This window comes from Erigeron canadensis, chromosome 7, assembly GCF_010389155.1.
Source record: "Erigeron canadensis isolate Cc75 chromosome 7, C_canadensis_v1, whole genome shotgun sequence".
Classification (NCBI taxonomy): Eukaryota; Viridiplantae; Streptophyta; class Magnoliopsida; order Asterales; family Asteraceae; genus Erigeron; species Erigeron canadensis.
This window is the reverse complement of record NC_057767.1, coordinates 5,077,354-5,096,701: the sequence shown is the minus strand read 5'-3', so window position 1 is coordinate 5,096,701 and position 19,348 is coordinate 5,077,354. Positions and strand designations below refer to the sequence as shown.

The following is a 19,348-nucleotide window of genomic DNA, read 5'->3' as shown; positions in this document are numbered from 1 at the left end:
TTTTTAATTTAATAAATATATACCCCGTTATATTAGTTTAGAAAAAAACCAAAATATTTTTAAAACTATATTAATTTGATAATTATTTTTGAATTGAAACTATATTAATTTGAAAAATAAATTTATTAACTGTATTAGTTTTTTCACATACTTCGTCTAAGTCGGAATGAAGTATTGGTGTTATGTTGTTGTATGGTCTATATATTTGGCTGTCAAGAAATCAACATGAATAAAGTACATCGTCTTTTATTGTTTTGTTTAATTATAATACGACAATGACCAAATCAGTACGACATGTGATTCTATGTTTAATACATCACGTCATTGACACACCCCGGCCAATAAAAGTAATTAATTAATTAATCAGTAAATAAACTAGATGCAAGATTAAGACGGGTGCAGTGTGGAAATCTTATATATATAGATCGTATAAGAGTCGTGGTTGCAATGAACAAAAACACATCAATCACTTACCATTTTGCCATTCACTAATTATAGAATTGAAAAAAGATCATCTTGTAGTAATGTTTCTATTTATACAAGAATCCCCTTTTGTTTTTTCAATTTCCCTAGTTTTAGTGATTTGGGTATTGTTTACTAAATGGCGGGTTGTTTCTAAGTCTAGAAACAAAAAAAACTTACCACCATCTCCTTGGAAGCTCCCGTTCATCGGGAATCTCCATCAGCTAGGAGCGAGCCTCCATTGCTCGCTCTTGGACTTGGCCAAGAAACACGGTCCACTAATGCTGATTCATCTTGGCAGCGTGCCGATGCTTGTAGCATCGTCTGTAGAAGTAGCTGAAAAAATCTTGAAAACCCATGATTTAATCTTCTCTAGTAGACCCCAATTGAAAGTTCCTAATGCACTTTTTTATGGTTCCAAGGATATAGCATTTTCTCCGTACGGAGAGTATTGGAGACAGCTTAAGAGCATTGCAGTGGTCCACCTTTTAAGTAATAAACGCGTAGTATCCTTTAAAAAAGTCAGGGAAGAAGAGACGGCTCTTTTGATTCAAGAGATTAGAGAAAGTTGTGGTTCCGTAGTTAATTTAAGTGAGCTAACAGTGTCGTCTACAAATAATGCTATTTGTAGGATGGCCTTGGGTAAAGCATATCGTGGCTTAAAGTTTAAAAACTTGATGTCACAAATGATGTGTCTCTTAGGAGTTGTTAGCATCGGCAGTTATATTCCATGGTTGTCATGGGTGGATTGTTTGAGTGGTTTAAATCACCGAACAAAGAAACTTTCTAAAGAGTTAGATGAGTTTCTTGAAGGTGTTATTGAAGAACATATAACTAAAAGAAGCGAGACGAATGGTTTTGTTTGTGGGGTGGATGAATGTCAAGATTTAGTAGACATCTTGCTTGATGTCCAGAAAGAAAATGCTAATACAGCTGATGGCTTCATCATTGACAAAGATTCCATCAAAGGTGTCATCTTGGTAAGACCTTAAATTCAATTCCCTACGTACATTAACCACAATTTATTTCAGATGTTGTATAATATGCATATATGTTACAATATATATGTGTTGCGCAAAAGTATCTCCCAACAATTAATGTGTTTTGATTTCAAGCCCCCTTCAATATTTTATAATTCTTGTAGGACGTATTTGCAGCCGGAACTGGTACAACATCTACGATTACAGAGTGGGCCGTTAGCGAGCTAGTAAGACATCCACAAGTGATGAAAAAATTACAACAAGAAGTAACAAAAATAGCTAATGGAAGATCTATGATTTATGAGGAGGATTTGGACAAAATGAAGTACCTAAAGGCTGTCATCAAAGAGACCCTTCGATTTCACATTCCAGTCCCACTACTTGTTCAGCGCGAAACCACTCAAGATGTCAAACTTATGGGCTATGACATCACGGCAGGCACATCAGTGGTGATCAATGCTTGGGCGATAGCTAGAGATCCTACGGTGTGGGAAGAACCAGGAGAGTTTAAACCCGAGAGGTTCTTGAACAGTTCCATTGATTATAAGGGGTTACATTACGAGTTCATTCCATTTGGCGGTGGACGAAGAGGGTGTCCGGGCATTCATTTTGCCATAGCGGTTAATGAGCTTGCTTTAGCAAATTTGGTATACAAATATGACTTTTCATTGCCAAATGGAAAAGGAGGGGAAGAATTGGACATGAGTGAGATATTTGGGCTTACCGTGCATAAGAAGTTCCCTTTGCTACTTGTTGCAACTCCTCGGTTCTAGATATCTTTACAGATATAATTTTACTTATGCTATTAATTGGCAAAACCTGAAATAATTTTACTTTGTGTGAACACGAAATGAATAAGTTTCAAATAAATGTTACTCACTTACTTGCAGTACTTTTGTTTAATTTAAGTCATCAACTTCGTATTTTGAATGATCTCATCATCTCGATTCTCGTCACCCCAATCAATTAATTAAAATGCCAAGGGTTGGTTAGAGTAGTGTTTAATTTCCATAAAGGTGGAGGTATTAAGTACTACCAAGTCTCCATATGTGCCCAGTCTTAAACTCTATATTGTTTAATTAGATATCATTATTCAGGTTCGATCAGTAACATACTAACATGAACGTTAAAAAAGTTGATTAGTTCAAATTAGGTAAAACATGACTAATTCCAAATTTTTAAATGGTGAATGATGATCAATGTGAAACAAATAACAATATGCCTATTTATTTTTTATTTTTAAATGATAAATTTGAACTTTTTAGCATACTTTTTATGTCCTCGATCAACTTTCATTAAAGAGGAAACTTATTATGTTAATAAAATATATAGGGGACATAAGTTTTAAGGCAAGTAAACTTGAGCTAGTTAGAAGGAAATAATGATGTTGTTTTTTCCCTCGCCAAACGGTGTTAAGTTTTAGCCGTTAAGTCCCACACGTGCAAAACATGTGAGGGACTGAAAGTGCAAAAATCTACAAGTTTAGGGATGAAAACTAAAATTTACTTTATCTTCTCCGGCTGAGTGGCCAGAAAATTCGCCGGAAAACTTAAAATGTCGATATCTCACTCGTTTCTTCGAATTAGACCACGAAACCACCACCAAACTTCTCAAAATTAATTTCCGCACGAATCCTAACCAAAAAATTTCAGATTCAATACTTGTCGAAAAACTCAAAATTTCGCCGAAAAGTATTGTAATGACATCTGCCGATTGAATCCCTTATCATAAAACATGCTTTCGATGCGCCCAATGCAATGAAAAACTCGTGGTATGTATTTTCCTATTATTAATATTTACGAGTTTTAGTTTTGCTCCATTTTTACATGCATTATAAACCAAACTGTAAACATGATCTGACATTTTGTGAACCGTACGCGAGAAACACAAAAAAGTAGTTTTGTTTGTAATGATAAATATAACCACCTTTTGACAATCTGAAGATCATATTGGGTTATATATGGGTGATTAGGAATTTAGGGTCTTCATTTTTATCTAAAACTTACACGGGGTTGTATCTCTATTAATTATTTGATCAATTACGTACACAGATTGGTTGGACTCGAAGAAGATCAACTATATTTCAATACAAAGTAGACGAAAAACCAACAATGTATTCGATTTATTTAGTTTATATTTTGCACAATAGCTTTTAGTTGGTCATTTTTGTCTAAAACCATGTTTCAAGTCTTGAGTTAAAACCACAAACAACTAGTCCTTCAAAAAAAGTAATAATAATAAATAAATAATTTAGATGAATACCATAATTAAAGAAAGTCCTTTACTTTTCATAGAGGTTTATTAATTATATATATGTTTATGTATTGTATTATATTCTATAAACTCTAAATATATATGCATGTGTTAGATGAGTAGCTACTTTCAATTGGATGGATCACTGTAGCTAATTTCTTGGTTTTCCGGCGAGATTTTGGGTTTTCCGGAAAGTGTTGAATATGAAATCTTTTAAATAGGATTCGTGCAGAAATTAGTTTTGAGAAGTTTGGTGGTGGTTTCGTGGTCTAATTCAAAGAAACGAGTGAGATATCGGCATTTTAAGTAAATTTCAGTTTTTGTCCCTGAACTTGTAGATTTTTGCACTTTCAGTCCCTCACGTGTTTTGCACGTGTGGGACTTAACGGCTAAAACTTAACACCGTTTGGCAATGGACGATGATTGAAAAAATCTGCCAACTTTAAGGTCAAAATTGTAATTTTTTCACTTAAGGGACAAAAAGTACAAAACGTGCCAACTTCAGGGACGAAAAGTATAATTTACTCTATTTGATTTTCTCTTTGTCGCCCCATATATTGCTCCGAAAGGCACCTTTGAACAAAAAATCGTTAAGAAACGAAAAACCCATTAAGACTTGTAATATACATATATACTAAACGAAACTCACTAAGAAACATGTTAAGACACGACAAGACCTGTTAAGACTCCTTCATAGGTCTCTTACCAAGTTTTTTATTGTCTTATAGGTTTCCTGTCTTTAACAGAGCAGGTTCCTTAACAATTTCGATGATTTAAATTTAGATTTTTGTTAACAACCAGGTTTCTTATCGTGCAACCTGTTAAATATCGTGTCGTGTTCATGTTTGGAAAAATTGACACGAATAATTATTGTGTCGTATTCATGTTTGGCCTTAACAGGTTCGTGATTTATCGTGTTTGTATCCTATCGTGTCACGATACGCCACCTCTAGACGCAACGCATGAATAAGTACATCACAATGCACGACTTTTTGTGAATATGAAATTGATAACCAAGTTGTCTCTCATCTCCCAATGTAATACATTTTCAACTCTAATCCATTAATCAAAATAATTTTAGTACTTCAAAAAAATATATATATATAGTTAAAATTGGAGTAACCGAGATCCTCTCCACTTGATATATGACGAATGGAGTTGTGGAAAAAAATATCAAAAAAATTCATCAACCATGCTTAAAATTTTGAAGCTGATAAAATCCTTTTAGAACTTTTAACTTTGTAAGTATAGCTTATAATGTTAAAGGGCCGTCAATGGTTCCGTCGTGTGCAAAAGCGACACACGTTGCTTTTCACATGTAAACCAAACACCATAGGCACCCTTTTGGTGGTAATCTTCAAATTCGATTTCATCAAAAATATTACTCCGTATATGACAGTGCAAAATGAAATATTTTAAGTAAAAGTTGGAAACAAAAAGAACTCAACCTTATAAATATAAATTGGGTAACAAATCAAAGAACTCAATGGATCGATATCTATGTATTCCAAGTTGATAAAAACAAAAGACATGTATTTAGAACTTCTCACGCTAAAAGCTTTACATGAATGAAAAACTCAATTCCCATAAAATAAAAACTCAATTTTTATATGCAACATTTTACAAAGGAAAAAATTCTCCCTAAAAGCAAAAAGAAAACGAAAATACCTATTTCCTTTCAATTTTTATATATGAACAAAAGTATAGTATATCGACGTTGATGGAATTATGGTTTAAGCAACCCAAACCATGGCCATTGAGCTAAAAAATGTAGCACAAGCAACCGCAACAAGACTTCTTTCTTTAATCAAAACCTTTAACAAATACATTGTAACGTCTCTAGTGATTGTTCGCCCTTCAACCACCAATACACGACGACGCTTCCCTGCAAAGGCAAGCATCACCAACACGGTGATCCACGTCACGATGGTGGTTCTCACCATAACAACGACCAAACTTGCAATTAACACAACACCTACAATACGAAAAACGGACCACATGTGGTATGACAACCACCATGATTCGTTATGGTTGTAGTCATATGACATGAAAATGTACAATAAAAGAACCATGAAGAACATACATGATGTAGTAGTTTTTGATTTAGTGATCATTTGGAGAGAAGAATATATGATTATGGAGATGGAAATGGAATGGAAGAATGTTGCCTTTAAATGATGGGTGTAAAGTGAGAAGAATTTGTAATTGCATGTGCAATTGGATTATTTGCACATGGATTGGTTGTCAATAACCACACCAACTTTAGTTCTTTAATGAAGTTCAATCAAATAAAATATTAACACAATCAACCTCATAATCATATGATTCTATGATATATATATATATATATATGAAATAACGTATATAGGTATTAGTATTAATTTCAATTGAAACTTCCTTGTACTTCTTAGTTTGATTACTAATGTATAGAAAATATATGTATCTTGCGTACGGTATTTATGGCCATTAGGTGCAATGGGCTTACATAGGTTTGTGTGTTGGAAAATTTACAACCGCCCAAATGATAAAAATATACAAAAACATATGTTACGTATGACAAAAGTATGTTAGATACGCTGAACATAAAATTCAGGCAAACTAACAATTAGAAATCGAAATATAATACTACTTTGAATTGTTATTGGTGTACTTGGATGATCCATTGCACCCATTGACTAAAAAAAAACATACATAATACATTGGGTGCCAAAGATTATTTATAGGCCAAAAATATTGAAACTAATATAGGTTGATCGAGGGCTTTTACAGTTTTGACTCTTTAGTTTACTTTATATTAACTTTTTTTTAACAGCTATAGTGATTGGACTTAGATGCATTGCCTCTTCATCATCCGGTAGAGACCAGCCACATCATCAGCACAATCAATCCGATGACATGACTGGCGGTGGAAGTCTCATTACCGTTCTGAAGAAAATCAGTTAAATGCTAGAGAAAATTTTCATTCCTCACCTCACTGGCAAGGACTTCCCAATATGTATTTCAAACTGTCGAACCCGTGACCAACATTTGACTGAAAGACATAAGGGTGGGGGAGCGCCTTGCCACCCCTCTCCGATTTTGCTTCTCCTCCTCTCCCCTCCCCAATTTTGCTTCTCCTCCCCTCCCCTCCCCTAATGCTAGGAATGTCTCACCACCCCTCCCCTCCCTACCCTTTTCTATTTAATTTTATTTTATTTATTTTTAAAAACTAAAACATTTTGTTTAATAAATTAAAACTAATACAATATTAAAATAAAACAACAAAATAAAAAAAAGGGTTCATGATTGTTGTTTGATAAAATATATGCGTATATATGATAATATATGTGTGTGTGTGTTGTGCTATGTTTGAAAGAAAAAAAAAAGAACATAACGAACAAGAAAGAAGATAGGAGAAAGAAGAGGAGAAAGAGAGAGACACGTTGGGGGTGGGACCTTTTTTATTTTTTTCACGCTCCTAACTGTCAAAAACAACCGGCACAGCCCTCCCCACCCTACCGGTACCGGGGGGTCGGCGCGGTGTGCCAACCGGTACCGGCCCGGTACCTCTTTAGCTAGGCGCTCCGTCCTCCCTAAGGAGAATTAAATGTCCAGTTGGGCTAAATCCCAATGACTACTTCATATTAACTTATTATTACCATTTTGTTTATAACTTGTTTAAGACAATCTGATCCTTATCATTCATACATCCTAATCCTTTACATTATCTTTGTAGCATATACAAAGAAGTATGAACCATACTGATAATGCGGATTTGATGTCACTTGGGTACAGGAGCATAGACCCGGTTCTGAGCTTTTGTAGCCTGGTGAAAAACAAGAACTAAATTTAGGAATCTTTTTTAATCTAAAAAGTAAAGAGGTCAACATTGTTAGCTCATCAAGTTTGAGATCAATAGATTAAATAAAACTAGAGGTGATATATTTTGACCAGTTTACGTATGACATTGTGGATTTTGGGTCGTGTTTGTATCTCTAACGGGTCAAATGGGTCAAAACTTTGTACCTCTAGGTCCCAATTTGTGCGCATACTTATAACAACAAAAAGTAGTGCTTGAACACTGCTTCCACCGATGATTCCCATCCAAAGTCCCTACGTCAAAAAGAAGAGTTCAGCCCAAAATAACCAAGAGCTCCTGCATTTTCATAAAAATAACAAAACAACTACAACATAAAAACCTCTTGTTCTAACCTTTCCTCCATAAGAATACACAAATGCCAAGATGGTTGCTAAAGGTATACCAACTAGATAATATGCTCCAAGATTCACAAAAGCGCCGATCTTTTGTGATCCACAACCTCTTGCAAGACCTTTTTGTACAATAATGCATCATTAAGTTCTATCCCAGGCAGTGTTAATGCAAATTGTCAAGGCAGAACTACATATTGATCTGTCTTATTGCCCATTATGCCACCTATATCCGTGAGCAGTCACTTTATGGGATTATTGGTTTAGTGGTACAAAGAAACAAGAAATTGTGCCCCCCATAGCACGGTCTACAGCTAAATGATAAGAAACACAAACTACCTTCCTAATTGCTTTGACTTTTTCTTCTGGTTATGTTTTACTGTATCTATTTTCGCGTTAAATGGTAAAAAACAAAAACTAGTAGCTTAGAAGGAAATAGACCAAATGGGTCCAAGTGTCCAACAATAGATGCCCAAAGTGTCTCTTAACTACTTAAAATTCAAAAATCTCTGTAAACTCTATATATATTAATAAAATGTTATCCCTTTTAATCATGTTACAATACTATGATCTGTAAAAGAGTACATAATTTCTGGAAAAAGAGTTAGTTGGGTCAACTTGAATCGACCCATTTCTTTCTTTAACACACACACACAAAAAGTTTTGGTATGCTTCATTGCTAACCATGCACCCATCCGACCCCAGTTTGTGCCTTATTTTCTAGTGCTCCAGTATCTAATCTAAATTGGTATGAAGCTTGAAAATCAAACCTGAAAGTACGCCTTGTATACCGTCAAAGAAGTTGGATAGGGCAAGAACCGCCATTATAGAAGACAAATAACTCACAACCTCAACTTCATTAGTGAACAAATAGCCCCATATGTTGCGAACCGAAACTAAAAACAAGCTAACCACCAGTCCTTCTGTAATGGCCATGAACATTACAACGTGTGCAGCTAATTGTGCAGACTGAGGTCGCCCGGCTCCTAACTCATTTGAAACCCTTGTGCTTCACAAAGAAAAACACATAAAATGGGCCATTGTTGATTGTTTATATAACTGTTTACACCATCTGATAGAGTGACAATTGCTTCTTCAAAATCCAATTAGCTGTTTTTTTTTAATTTAATAGTTAAAGCAAAGACTGCAAACTCAAAACCCTCACTTTCTTAGTTTACAAATAACTCACACAAAACCTAAATATAGTGTATATATGTCTTTTTAAGGTATTTCTGGAGATTTAGCACATCAATGGACCATAAGGAAGCTGATAGATACTTACCTTACTGCACTCCCAAAACCATAAGGAATCCGAAAGATAAGTGAACTAGTCGTGAGGCTAGATAAAAAAGGAAAACAATGTATGTCACTAAACCAGTGTTTTGATGTGATCTTGAATTAACATGATCGATCTCATATTATGTACTGTAAAATAGAGGTGACAAATCTAACCCATTTAGGTAGAATTAGGTACTACTTATTTCTATTGGGTCAAATTTGGTGAAATTATCTACAAAAATAGCTAAAAAGAAACAGGCCGAATGGGTCAAAAGTAGTGTAAAGTGTATCTTCCTATCTTTGATAGTACACTTAAAACATAAAGAATTTATAAAAAAAAAAAAAGTTAACAAATTTTGACAAAAAGTTTTCGGGTCAACCAATTTAGCCATTTTACCCTACAAAAGTGACCCGTTACACACCTGGCTCAATCAGAGAAATGTTGGAGTCGAAACAACTGTATCTAAAGGAACAAGTAAAAACTTGGTGCAAAACAATGAGAATGATTAACTTACCTAACAGACATCATTGATGTTTCAAGCTTAGGATTAGGAAGAAGTCCCGACATGAGAACCAAAAACTCGTATGACCAGTATTCCAAGCTATCTCATGTAAAAGCGTCACATTAGTCTAAACTCCCTCTTGGAAAAGAGGAAAAAAACGGGATTAATTTCAAGATACTTAAAACAAATTGGGTTTGAAAATCTCCAGAATTTTGGACCAAATGTGGTTATATCTTATGCAATTAACACAAATAAAACTAACCAGATCATGAGCGCAGACGGTATACTCAATGAAATGAACTCTCCAAGATTCTTGAACGCTTCTTTGGAAAACCCCGGCCATGTTTTCTCAAACGCTCGTGAATACTTGATATAAATTGCCAAAATCGACACATAAGTCCAATATGAAACAGCACAGGCCAAGGCAGCCCCATTACTGCCTAATCCAAGCTTAAAGATCATTATCCAACACACGAGAATGTGAACTAAGCATGTCAAACCACCACTTAACATTAAGATTTTGGTATCACTTTGAGCTTGCAAGAATCTGAACTGACATTGAAGAATCCCATAAGGAAAAATACTTGGAATCAACCAATGTATGTATGCTTCGGCTTTCATGGAAATTTCTGCATCTTGACCGAACCAAATGAAGATAGTGGATGTGTAAGTCCATATGATCGATATAGGAATGCACATAAGCATTAAAATAAGCATGGCCCTTTGTGTATATACACTGAGCATGTGATATTGTTGTGCTCCATAAGCTTGTCCACAAAACGTCTCGAGTGCACTTCCAGTTCCGAGCTAAGTGGCAGTTAAAAGTAACCAGAAGAAATTAACAACATTATGATGGTTTATCCATCAAGAAGATTTTGTAACTGGCTAGCTACATCACAACAAACCACACCAATAATAATATAACCAAATATAAATTAAGCATAATAGAATGCCTTGCTACATCAGAAGCAATTTAAACTTCAAAACTTTTGTAACTTTATGAAATTTATTGGAAAAATAGCTATATATATATATATATCTTTACGGTAACTCAAATATATTATGCACAAAATAGACAACCGTCCGTAAAAATAAAATAAAAAACTAGCATGGACTTGAAGTATTATGACATGAACAAAACAAGAAATCTGGAGATGTTCTTGTAGAAAATAGCTAACCAACTAACTTGAAATGATTTAAGCATGAATGCATAGTTAAGACTATAGAAATACAACGATTAGAAGATGAAAATTACTGTTTTTTCGTTACCAAAAAGTGATAACCAGTAACAGCAGCAAAAGAAGAGGCCATTGAAGCAGCAGAAAGTGAGAGCTCTCCAAGATGGCCAATGAACATCACTGATATTATCTCCAAACTGTAACTCAAGAAACTCGCCAGGCAAAATGGCCCGGCCAGTTTCAGTTGTTTCTTCATTTCTTCCATGGTTTCTGATGGTTTTATTTTATGACCCATTTCTCCTTCCAATTCCAGCATTTTCCTGCAAGGAATTAATAACAGTTTATTTGATGACGTTAACTCTAGAAGGTCTATGGGATTGCGTTTTAGAGGAGATTATCCGACTATCATGATAATATCATGATGCAAAAACTGGATGATTTTAAATACGTTTGGAAAAATTGAAAACGTATTTAAAAAAAAAAAACAGGTTGAACCGTTGAAACGTGCTTTTCCAAAAGCTATTTCGCAAACATAAAATTTGTTTGGAAAAGGTGATCCCAAACACCTGGTCCGTATAAATATTGATCTATAGCTTTAGAAGCCTGAATTCAAACCCAAACAGAAGTTTGAGTTTACTTTGAGTACGGATGTATATAAGCCAAGTTACTAGTGAATTACTTGAGTTCGACTCCTTAAAAGGTTGTTCAAGCATAAGTTAGAGATCATTTGATAATCGAGCTCGAGCATTGAACACTATGCTCGATCAAGCTCGTGAGCCTAAAAGAGCTTAAACGGGCATCTTATTTAATACATCTTATATATAAGTTAATTAGTAGATACTAGCACGGTACCCACGTAATGCGGAAGTGGAGGTGACGGGGGTCTCAAGGTGGTGGCGACGGTTAGTGATGGCGGCAACTATTGGTGGTCGTGGCGGTGTAAATATTTTAGAAAATAAAGTCTTCGAGTGTAAATTAATAAAATATATGTTTATGGTGTAAATTAGTTCATTAAGAATAAATTGAGTATTTTCAAACTAACTTTTTTGTAACACTTTCTAAAAGGAGAGAGTTAGTGTTCTTATAAAGGAGGGGACATTATTGTATACGAGTATTTCATAAACTCACTTTAGGTCTTTAGGCTCCAAAACGGATGAGTCACCCCCAAGTTAAAACAACAGAGGATGACTAAGAATTCACTCATAAAGCATCAAATTGTTGGTGATTATCGAAGTGAAATTGTGTTTATGCTATCATGATTAGATATACCACATTATTAGTAGTGGTTATTAGGTTATGTTATATGTTTTATATCAGTTTTATAAATAGAGGCATCTGTTGTCACTTTGAATTTGGTTGTTACCTCAAGGTTAAAGCAGAACTAATAGACTTTGAGTTGTTTGGCTATTCATTTATTACTTTGATCTGGTTGTTACCTCGTGGTTAAAGAAGGATGTACACATTATGTGATTCTAATATTTTAAATGTTCAAAAGAAGCACGTATTTGAAAGGATACTGAAAATTACGTTTACGCATATTGGCAAATATCAGCACCCATTAGAAAACATTTTCTATGCATAACCCATCAACGAGAGGTAACGATATGAAACTTACAAACATTAGAATAAAGAAAACTACGAAAGAAACAAAGAGAAATGCCTCTTAAAGCACATTTGATCAATCGGTTACAACCTTCCAAACCATTATACTATGGAAACAAATAGGTTTGCTAGTTTTATTTTAGAATTAATATTTTAGGATTTGTTACCAAATCTGCTGTGACCATCCACTTCACAAATCTGAAAAAGAGAGAGATTGTAATTCAAAAATATCAGTATAATCAGAGATGCAAATATCCACTAGTAGGGTGAAATAAAGTGTAGCTCTGAGTATCCAAATATATAATGACCTCAATTCATTTTCAAATAATGATTATTTCCAGTAAGCACTGGTTACCGGACTGACAACTGGTTTTCAAAATATATCTACAGCCAAGAAGTGAACCAAAAAATCAGCTTTCTATAGGAAGCCCAGAATAGAAGATAAAGCTGAAACCAGTTTCAAAATAGACAGGTCCAGCCCCAAATTGGCTTTCCAGTTTGTCACTCCAAACTAATTATTGAAAGAGAACGAACCACAAGAGCAAAAATGTATACAATACAGCATCGACAATATCCAATGCCAAATACCCCGTCTATAATCTACATTGTGTGTATGTCAATAAACGAAAGAAATGAGTTTTTGCCATTCTATAAGGTTAAAGAAAACCTGATTCAAAATTGCTCATTGAGGTATGATTCTGTCTTTTTTGTGGTCTCATCACCACCTACAAATCCACCAACGGCACCAGCAACAGCATTGGTTAGCCATGAGGTGCTACGGGTCAACCAACCTGTCTGTGTCTCTACATTCTCGACAGAATTGCTTTTTTCCTCTTCTTTCACTAGATAATCGAGCAACCTCAAAGCCATGAACTCCTTCACAGCTTCAACCCCGGCTTTGACCACTTCTTTAGGTGGTATCTCCAAAGGGTTCTCTTCCACATTGAGTTTCATAAGTTTCTCAAGGCGGCCAAAGGTGACGGGAAGTTCATGGATCTGATTGTTGCTGATGTCAAGTTCTTCAAGGTTGGTCAGATCGCCAATCGTGTGGGGAAGTGACGTAAGATCACTGAAGTTGCCGCTCAGATTAAGGATCTCAAGCTTTGAAAGCCTACCAATGGATGGTGGCAGGACCCTGAGTTCATTGAAGTGGGCGTCCAGAATCTGAAGAGATTCCATTTCCCCAATAGAGGTAGGAAGCGAGCGCAACTTGTTCAATGGAACTAAAAGTTTCTTCAAGTTCACAAGTTCATACCCGATATTGGTGGGTATATATGTTAGCTTATTAAATCCTGCATCAAGCTCTACCAACGACCTATAGTTTAAAAATAAACAGGATAATATAATCAGCTATAATAGAACTGAGTGCGAGAGATGGTGGTTGGATGTGTTATTGTGCTTTTTACTGTTTATAGCTATTAGTGTTTGACAATTTTGACTGTACAAGTATAGTCATAAAATGACCAACAAGGACATTCTTGTGATAATCAGGTTTTTAGAGGTCATTTTATTTTAAACTTTGATAATCAGCATTGTAGCAGCCTTGCGGCTACTATAAAGCTATCCAAAACTGATTATCCAACCACAAAATAAGCCAACTAGTTTAAAAGCAGAATCTAACACATATAATAAAAACTGGTTACTATGACAAAGAGTCTGTATTATCAGATAGAAAGTGTCAAAACATACATCCAAACACCTCATAGATCATAACTTATGATGTGATTTATCAAGCTAGGCTAGAAAAATTAGCAACTTTTGTGACATGTCAAAACAAATGTACCTGCAATGACAAATGCTGTCAGGTAAGGACGTGAGTTTGTTGCTAGAGACGTTTAAAATCTTCAGCTTTAACAATAAGCCAATGGAATCCGGTAATGATTCCAAAAGATTATTAGAAGCATAAAGCTCTTCAAGGTTCTCGAGTCCAGCAATTGAATCGGGTATTACCTGTTCCAATACACACAAGGAGGTCAATCCTCAGTGTGTTCCATAAACTAACAAAATAAAACGATCAGGAACTACAAGAATCACTAAGGTTGCAAAAAAATTGCATGTTACGAGTATCTTCTTGTCACTACAAGGTCAACATCTCTTTTCGGTTTGAGATATCACAATCATCATTAAAACTTTCTTACTCCCTTTCTTGATCAAAACCAGGCAATGTGGGGCAAGAGATGCAAAGATCATCCATTGGGGTTGATCAACCACCAATTTTGACGTATCTTGCCGTCTTGTAACACATTACTGTTACAGTTAGTGGTTCTTAACTAATATACAAATAATAGCACCCTTCTTGAATATTTAAGAAGGCAGTCCAGATCAAGTTACATCTTCTTAGCCATTCCAAATTCAAGTTCCCATATCCTTTTCCTCCACTCACAAAATAAATTCACACGATAATGATATACACACATCCACAGCAAATAATACATTCAAACTCAAAACGACGATTCTGAAATCGAACATATATAGTACATCTAAGGCCAGGTACACTAGCTACAACATAACTCACCGAATTAACTACTCATATTAAAAATCGATCTCCTAGTGAGGTACACTAGCACCTAATTTCTATCTAGATAACATATTCAAAAACTAATTAACAATTTCAAAGCATCTTGTAAACAAATTCAAACAATAACAACAAACAAACAGTGATCAAACTAACTAACCTCGAGCTGATTCGAAGACAAATTAAGCGAAACTAACATCCTACACTTCCCAAACGCCTCCGGAAGAAACGGCAATTTCCGTTCCGATAAATCGACCTTGTCAACATTATTCACAATAGCATCATTCATAATCCTAACCAATTCATCATCAACAACCTCACTACAACTTCCTTCCACCTCACAATCCTCCACAACCGCTTTTCCGCCTATTTTCGCGGCCTCGTAAAGCTTCTCTAGTCTCTTCTCAGCCTCACTCAACATCTTCTCATACGCCTCATGCATTTCATACAACTTAATAACCGCCTTAAACGACACCGTTTCACTATCCACCTTATCATCATCGTCATTCAGATTAATATTTTGAAGTTTCGCTCTAGCGATATCGACTAGCTCATGATCCGGTGGTTCGCCTAGGGTTTTGAGAACAGATCGAGTTGCGGATACGTCTTTCACTGTTGAATGCATTGCCGCGATTAGATCTGGATCGTTTAAGTACGGCATACGTTCAGTGAGCTCAAAGTACGGTTGCTCCGCCGTTGACGACGGCGGAAGCGGTGGTTGTTCGATGTCGAAATCGGAATCCGGTGACTGTGAGCGATTGGAAGAAGGGAGTTTGGAGAGGACGTATGAGAGGATTGGGAATTTTTTAGGGTTTGGATCCATTTTTGTGAAATTTGATGGATTATTGTGATTAATTTGATTCTTTATAAAGAGTTGGAATTGAGAAGAGATTAATTTGGACGAGTTTTACAAGAATTGTGATTGTCTGGCAGTGTGTGTGTGGACTCTCTGTTGAGTATATATATCCTAATTTTCTATAGATACAGATATATAGATATAGTCATATACACATATTATATTCTATTCTATATATCTTTTTTTCCGGGAGGGTTTGATTTTTTGGACCATCTAAAGTGGAAAAGTTTGTTCGAGTACATCTTATCCGGGTTATTACCCCTGTGGTTCAACGTGAAAATTCTTTAAAACGGGCTGAAAACTTTGTGTCGCGATTCGACAGTGGAAGGTCTAGCATACGTTGTCTTAACCAGGCCCGCGTTAGAGAGCTCCCTCGAAGTAGAAATGCCTATTTCAAATACCCGATGGGAGAAAACCTTCTACTAATCCGGCCGAAGGCACGACGATCAATAAGGGTAAACCCTGCCCCCAGACTTGAATATGGGTATACCCAAGACAAGCCTTCATAAAGGGACTTCTTTATGTACTCTCCGAAGTTTAAACTCAAAACCTCATGGATAAGGGGATGATATTTTAACCATTGAGCAAATACTAAAGGACAGTTAAACATGATCAGATTTCAATAACTAGTCGTTGACTCATCTGCACTATTAAAACGGTTTGGTTAAAAATTTGGTACGTTTTTTATGGTTTGGATTCTTTAAACCACCTTAATTGGCACAACTCTATTACAACTCATAGTTGAATTTTTCAACACTCTTAATTGGCACTACTTTATTGATGTGTCATTTGTAATTCTTTATTGATGGTTAAGATGTGATATTGAGAAATTTAATAATGTAACAAACTATTGAATTTTACATATTACGATTTTTGTTATATATAAATCTATTTTGTATAATCATATAAATCTTAAAATTTGTATCATATAAGTTCTTAAAATTTTATTTACACATACAATAAAGAACTGAAAATCGACAACGATGAAGCGGCGTCTGTCAATGTCACCACTACCATGTGTAGCATCTACAGTAATATTTACGAACTTTGTTTCAGCATTGAAATATTTCAAACTTATATTTTTTTTTATCATAAAAACCCATATCTATCATTGTATATTGTTGAAGTACGATTTAATAAAATAAATTGTATACATTTGCGAAAGAAACTTAAGTTTATCGGTATATGTAATTATGTATGACCAATCGTCAATATGCTCCCAAAAATGGAGAAAAAATTTTATTTGATATGAGGTTCTTTTGGGATTGTAGTTAAGTATATAAAAATACATGCCCTTAAGCTTAAAATTACCGTTAAAAAAATTACTCGTATTATGTATGTGTTTTGTTTTGGTCTTGGAAGTTGGAAGTCACATGTTATTTACTTATTTAAGTTATATTTATATTTTACATTAACATTCAAGCATTTGTTTTGTTTTGTTTCTTTACTTGTAATCTTGTATCATATTTGTTTTGTGAAAGGGCTTGGTCCAAAAAGAAAACCCCATTTGAAATTTGAAAAAGAAAAAAGAAAGAAAGATGTTACAGTTTCCAACATCAAGTCGGATGATTCAGACGTCGTTGCTTCTTCCTTCACAGTGGCCTCAGCCTCTGAACGAAGAGCTCCTTCTTGCTGCTGAAGAATCTGAATTCGAAAATAAGGTCCCCCTCTCATTTTTTATTTTTATTTTTCACTTATTTGTTTTCTTAACTGATATTAGGAGAAGGTCATTTTGACAGTATTTCAGTCTAATTAAGTTTAGAAAACAGATTTATTAGTTATTTTGTTTATATAAATGTGTATTTTTGAACTCAAAATCGAAATCCATATTTATGATTTATAGACACACAATGTTATTTTATTTTTCTTTTTGAGTTTTTGCATTTTGAAAGATAGGGTTAATTCTTGCTTTAGTTTCTAAGTAACTAAATATACTTCTAGGATCCTATGAACAATTATGTTTAAGGTAAAATTATATACATATATAGTTTCAAAAGTTATTATTTTTTATATAGTAAATACTGATAGGAGTACTCCTGACTAGTTGCCCTCTCGTTCCAAGGTCTATGGCCGATTAGACTCTGAGTAGTGATTTTTGCAACCTTGGATGTTAAATTTGTATACAAATATTTGTTTAAGTTGGTTTTACATACATGTAATGATTAATGTTGTATAAAAAGTTACAAATTTCTAATGGCTAAAAGGATAACGATTCATCAATAATGATCTAATTGGGCGAAAACTAGTTTGATCACCTACTGACCTACAAGGACAAACGGACAAGTATTTTGGCCAATAAACTCGTAACATAATATGATGTCATGTACATATTACATATTTCAGTTCTAGATTAATAGTATAAAATGTGATGATGATTTTTGAATAGACTCATGATCTGTATTTTCGCAATGGTGAAGGCGAACTTTGTCCAATGTAACGGATATAGTCATGAAAACCTGAACAAAGGTTAAGATTTCAGATTGACTTCTGCAGTTCTGCTAGCAAGCATACCTGCTAACTTCAAGAATCCGTTTTAGATCATGCCTTTGAAAAAATTATGTACTTTTTGGTAGTTAGTTGTAGAAGTTTGGAGAGCTAAGATTGGCTCTTTTTTTTTATCTCCCCTTAACTTTAGAATTAGAGGGATAGGTTCCATGTTTCCCAACCTGCTAACCCTCTTCCATGTTTGAGTCGGGATACATGATAACCGATATTGTTTTCAATGGGTGGGTTGGTGGGTGAAAGATGAGGAGGTTACATCTCTGAGTTTCTCTCCTCGTAAATGCATTCTCTTTATTCATAAATGCTCTGGGTTCTTGAAAGCCAAAGATATATAAAGATTGTGAAATAGTCAAATAGTTGATAAGTGATTATTGATTGTTTTAGTAGGTAGAACCTACTTCTGTAGGTTTATGCATCATAACTTACTAATTATATATTATCCCTGATCCATTTATATTTGCAGAATAACGACATCAGGAATATCAGTAACAACATTATTGTGTTAGGAAAAACAACAGTTGAGAATGACCGAGAAGATATCGACAATGATGCAGAGGATGATGATGCTGACAATGCAGAAGAGACTGAAGGGGACGAGTTTGAACAGGAAACTGGTTAAGTCCCATATGGTTCTTTGTGCTGCAAATAGATATTAAGAATATATCTTTATCGTTGTCTATTTAGTACTAGGTGGAGCTAATGACTTATCAATAAAGGATCATGGTCCAGTTGCATAGTGATTATTATTATCATTTATGTTAAGATTGTTTTGATTTGGTTGAACCCATAGATAACCGTTTCTGGTGGGCGGGTAAGTCTGCAAAATATTATATGTCGGTGCTGGCATGGGTACAAATTGCATCTGGTGGCAGGTATGTACTGTTTATGGGGTATAAAGCTACCTTGCGAGTCCATGATGTGCCTTTTAGCCTTTTAGGATATAGCTTAATCCAAGGATGGCATGGGTTGGGGAAGGGTCCATGTACTGGTTAAGATTACACACGTATTTGTGGAGTACAAAGATGTGTCGT

The 19,348-nt window shown here is 34.9% G+C and overlaps 4 protein-coding genes across 5 annotated transcripts; 2 read left to right on the top strand and 2 right to left on the bottom strand.

Moving 5' to 3' along the window:
• Nucleotides 1-524: 524 nt before the first annotated feature.
• Nucleotides 525-2,215, top strand: LOC122608810 (3-beta-hydroxylase-like). Its single transcript, XM_043781891.1, has 2 exons — nt 525-1,442; nt 1,607-2,215. The coding sequence occupies exons 1-2, from the start codon at nt 525-527 to the stop codon at nt 2,213-2,215; spliced, it is 1,527 nt and encodes a 508-aa protein (XP_043637826.1).
• A 5,240-nt stretch (nt 2,216-7,455) lies between these two features.
• On the bottom strand, nt 7,456-11,158 carry LOC122608808 (protein DETOXIFICATION 16-like). The gene is made up of 8 exons (XM_043781890.1): nt 10,934-11,158; nt 9,927-10,471; nt 9,677-9,763; nt 9,166-9,222; nt 8,654-8,892; nt 7,887-8,005; nt 7,701-7,787; nt 7,456-7,500 (listed from the first exon to the last, which is right to left on the bottom strand). The coding sequence occupies exons 1-8, from the start codon at nt 11,156-11,158 to the stop codon at nt 7,456-7,458; spliced, it is 1,404 nt and encodes a 467-aa protein (XP_043637825.1).
• Nucleotides 11,159-12,410: 1,252 nt separating this feature from the next.
• On the bottom strand, nt 12,411-15,926 carry LOC122606855 (plant intracellular Ras-group-related LRR protein 9-like). 2 transcript variants are annotated; one of them, XM_043779734.1, is made up of 4 exons: nt 15,120-15,926; nt 14,228-14,394; nt 13,112-13,759; nt 12,411-12,642 (listed from the first exon to the last, which is right to left on the bottom strand). In XM_043779734.1, exons 1-3 carry the CDS (start codon nt 15,780-15,782, stop codon nt 13,117-13,119), a joined length of 1,473 nt encoding a protein of 490 aa, XP_043635669.1. In that variant the 5' UTR covers nt 15,783-15,926; the 3' UTR covers nt 12,411-12,642; nt 13,112-13,116. The 2 variants fall into 2 exon arrangements, with proteins under 2 accessions (XP_043635669.1, XP_043635668.1); XM_043779733.1 differs by lacking the exon at nt 12,411-12,642 and having other exon boundaries at nt 12,843-13,759; nt 15,120-15,924.
• A 1,326-nt stretch (nt 15,927-17,252) lies between these two features.
• Nucleotides 17,253-19,106, top strand: LOC122607974. Its single transcript, XM_043781056.1, has 2 exons — nt 17,253-17,476; nt 18,781-19,106. The coding sequence occupies exons 1-2, from the start codon at nt 17,354-17,356 to the stop codon at nt 18,934-18,936; spliced, it is 279 nt and encodes a 92-aa protein (XP_043636991.1). The 5' UTR covers nt 17,253-17,353; the 3' UTR covers nt 18,937-19,106.
• Nucleotides 19,107-19,348: the final 242 nt, after the last annotated feature.

Bases quoted from the DNA above. Each gene is read 5' to 3' on its own strand.
- LOC122608810 (XM_043781891.1), top strand. From the start codon at position 525: ATGTTTCTATTTATACAAGAATCCCCTTTTGTTTTTTCAATTTCCCTA. The intron at 1,443-1,606 runs GTAAGACCTTAA...TAATTCTTGTAG, and splicing joins CCATCAAAGGTGTCATCTTG to GACGTATTTGCAGCCGGAAC.
- LOC122608808 (XM_043781890.1), bottom strand. From the start codon at position 11,158: ATGCTGGAATTGGAAGGAGAAATGGGTCATAAAATAAAACCATCAGAA. The intron at 9,764-9,926 runs GTTAGTTTTATT...TACATGAGATAG, and splicing joins CCGTCTGCGCTCATGATCTG to CTTGGAATACTGGTCATACG. The intron at 8,893-9,165 runs GTAAGTATCTAT...TTCTTTGTGAAG, and splicing joins GGTTTTGGGAGTGCAGTAAG to CACAAGGGTTTCAAATGAGT.
- LOC122606855 (XM_043779734.1), bottom strand. From the start codon at position 15,782: ATGGATCCAAACCCTAAAAAATTCCCAATCCTCTCATACGTCCTCTCC. The intron at 14,395-15,119 runs GTTAGTTAGTTT...GTATTGGAACAG, and splicing joins TGTCTTCGAATCAGCTCGAG to GTAATACCCGATTCAATTGC. The intron at 13,760-14,227 runs GTACATTTGTTT...TTTAAACTATAG, and splicing joins GACAGCATTTGTCATTGCAG to GTCGTTGGTAGAGCTTGATG.
- LOC122607974 (XM_043781056.1), top strand. From the start codon at position 17,354: ATGTTACAGTTTCCAACATCAAGTCGGATGATTCAGACGTCGTTGCTT. The intron at 17,477-18,780 runs GTCCCCCTCTCA...TTATATTTGCAG, and splicing joins AATCTGAATTCGAAAATAAG to AATAACGACATCAGGAATAT.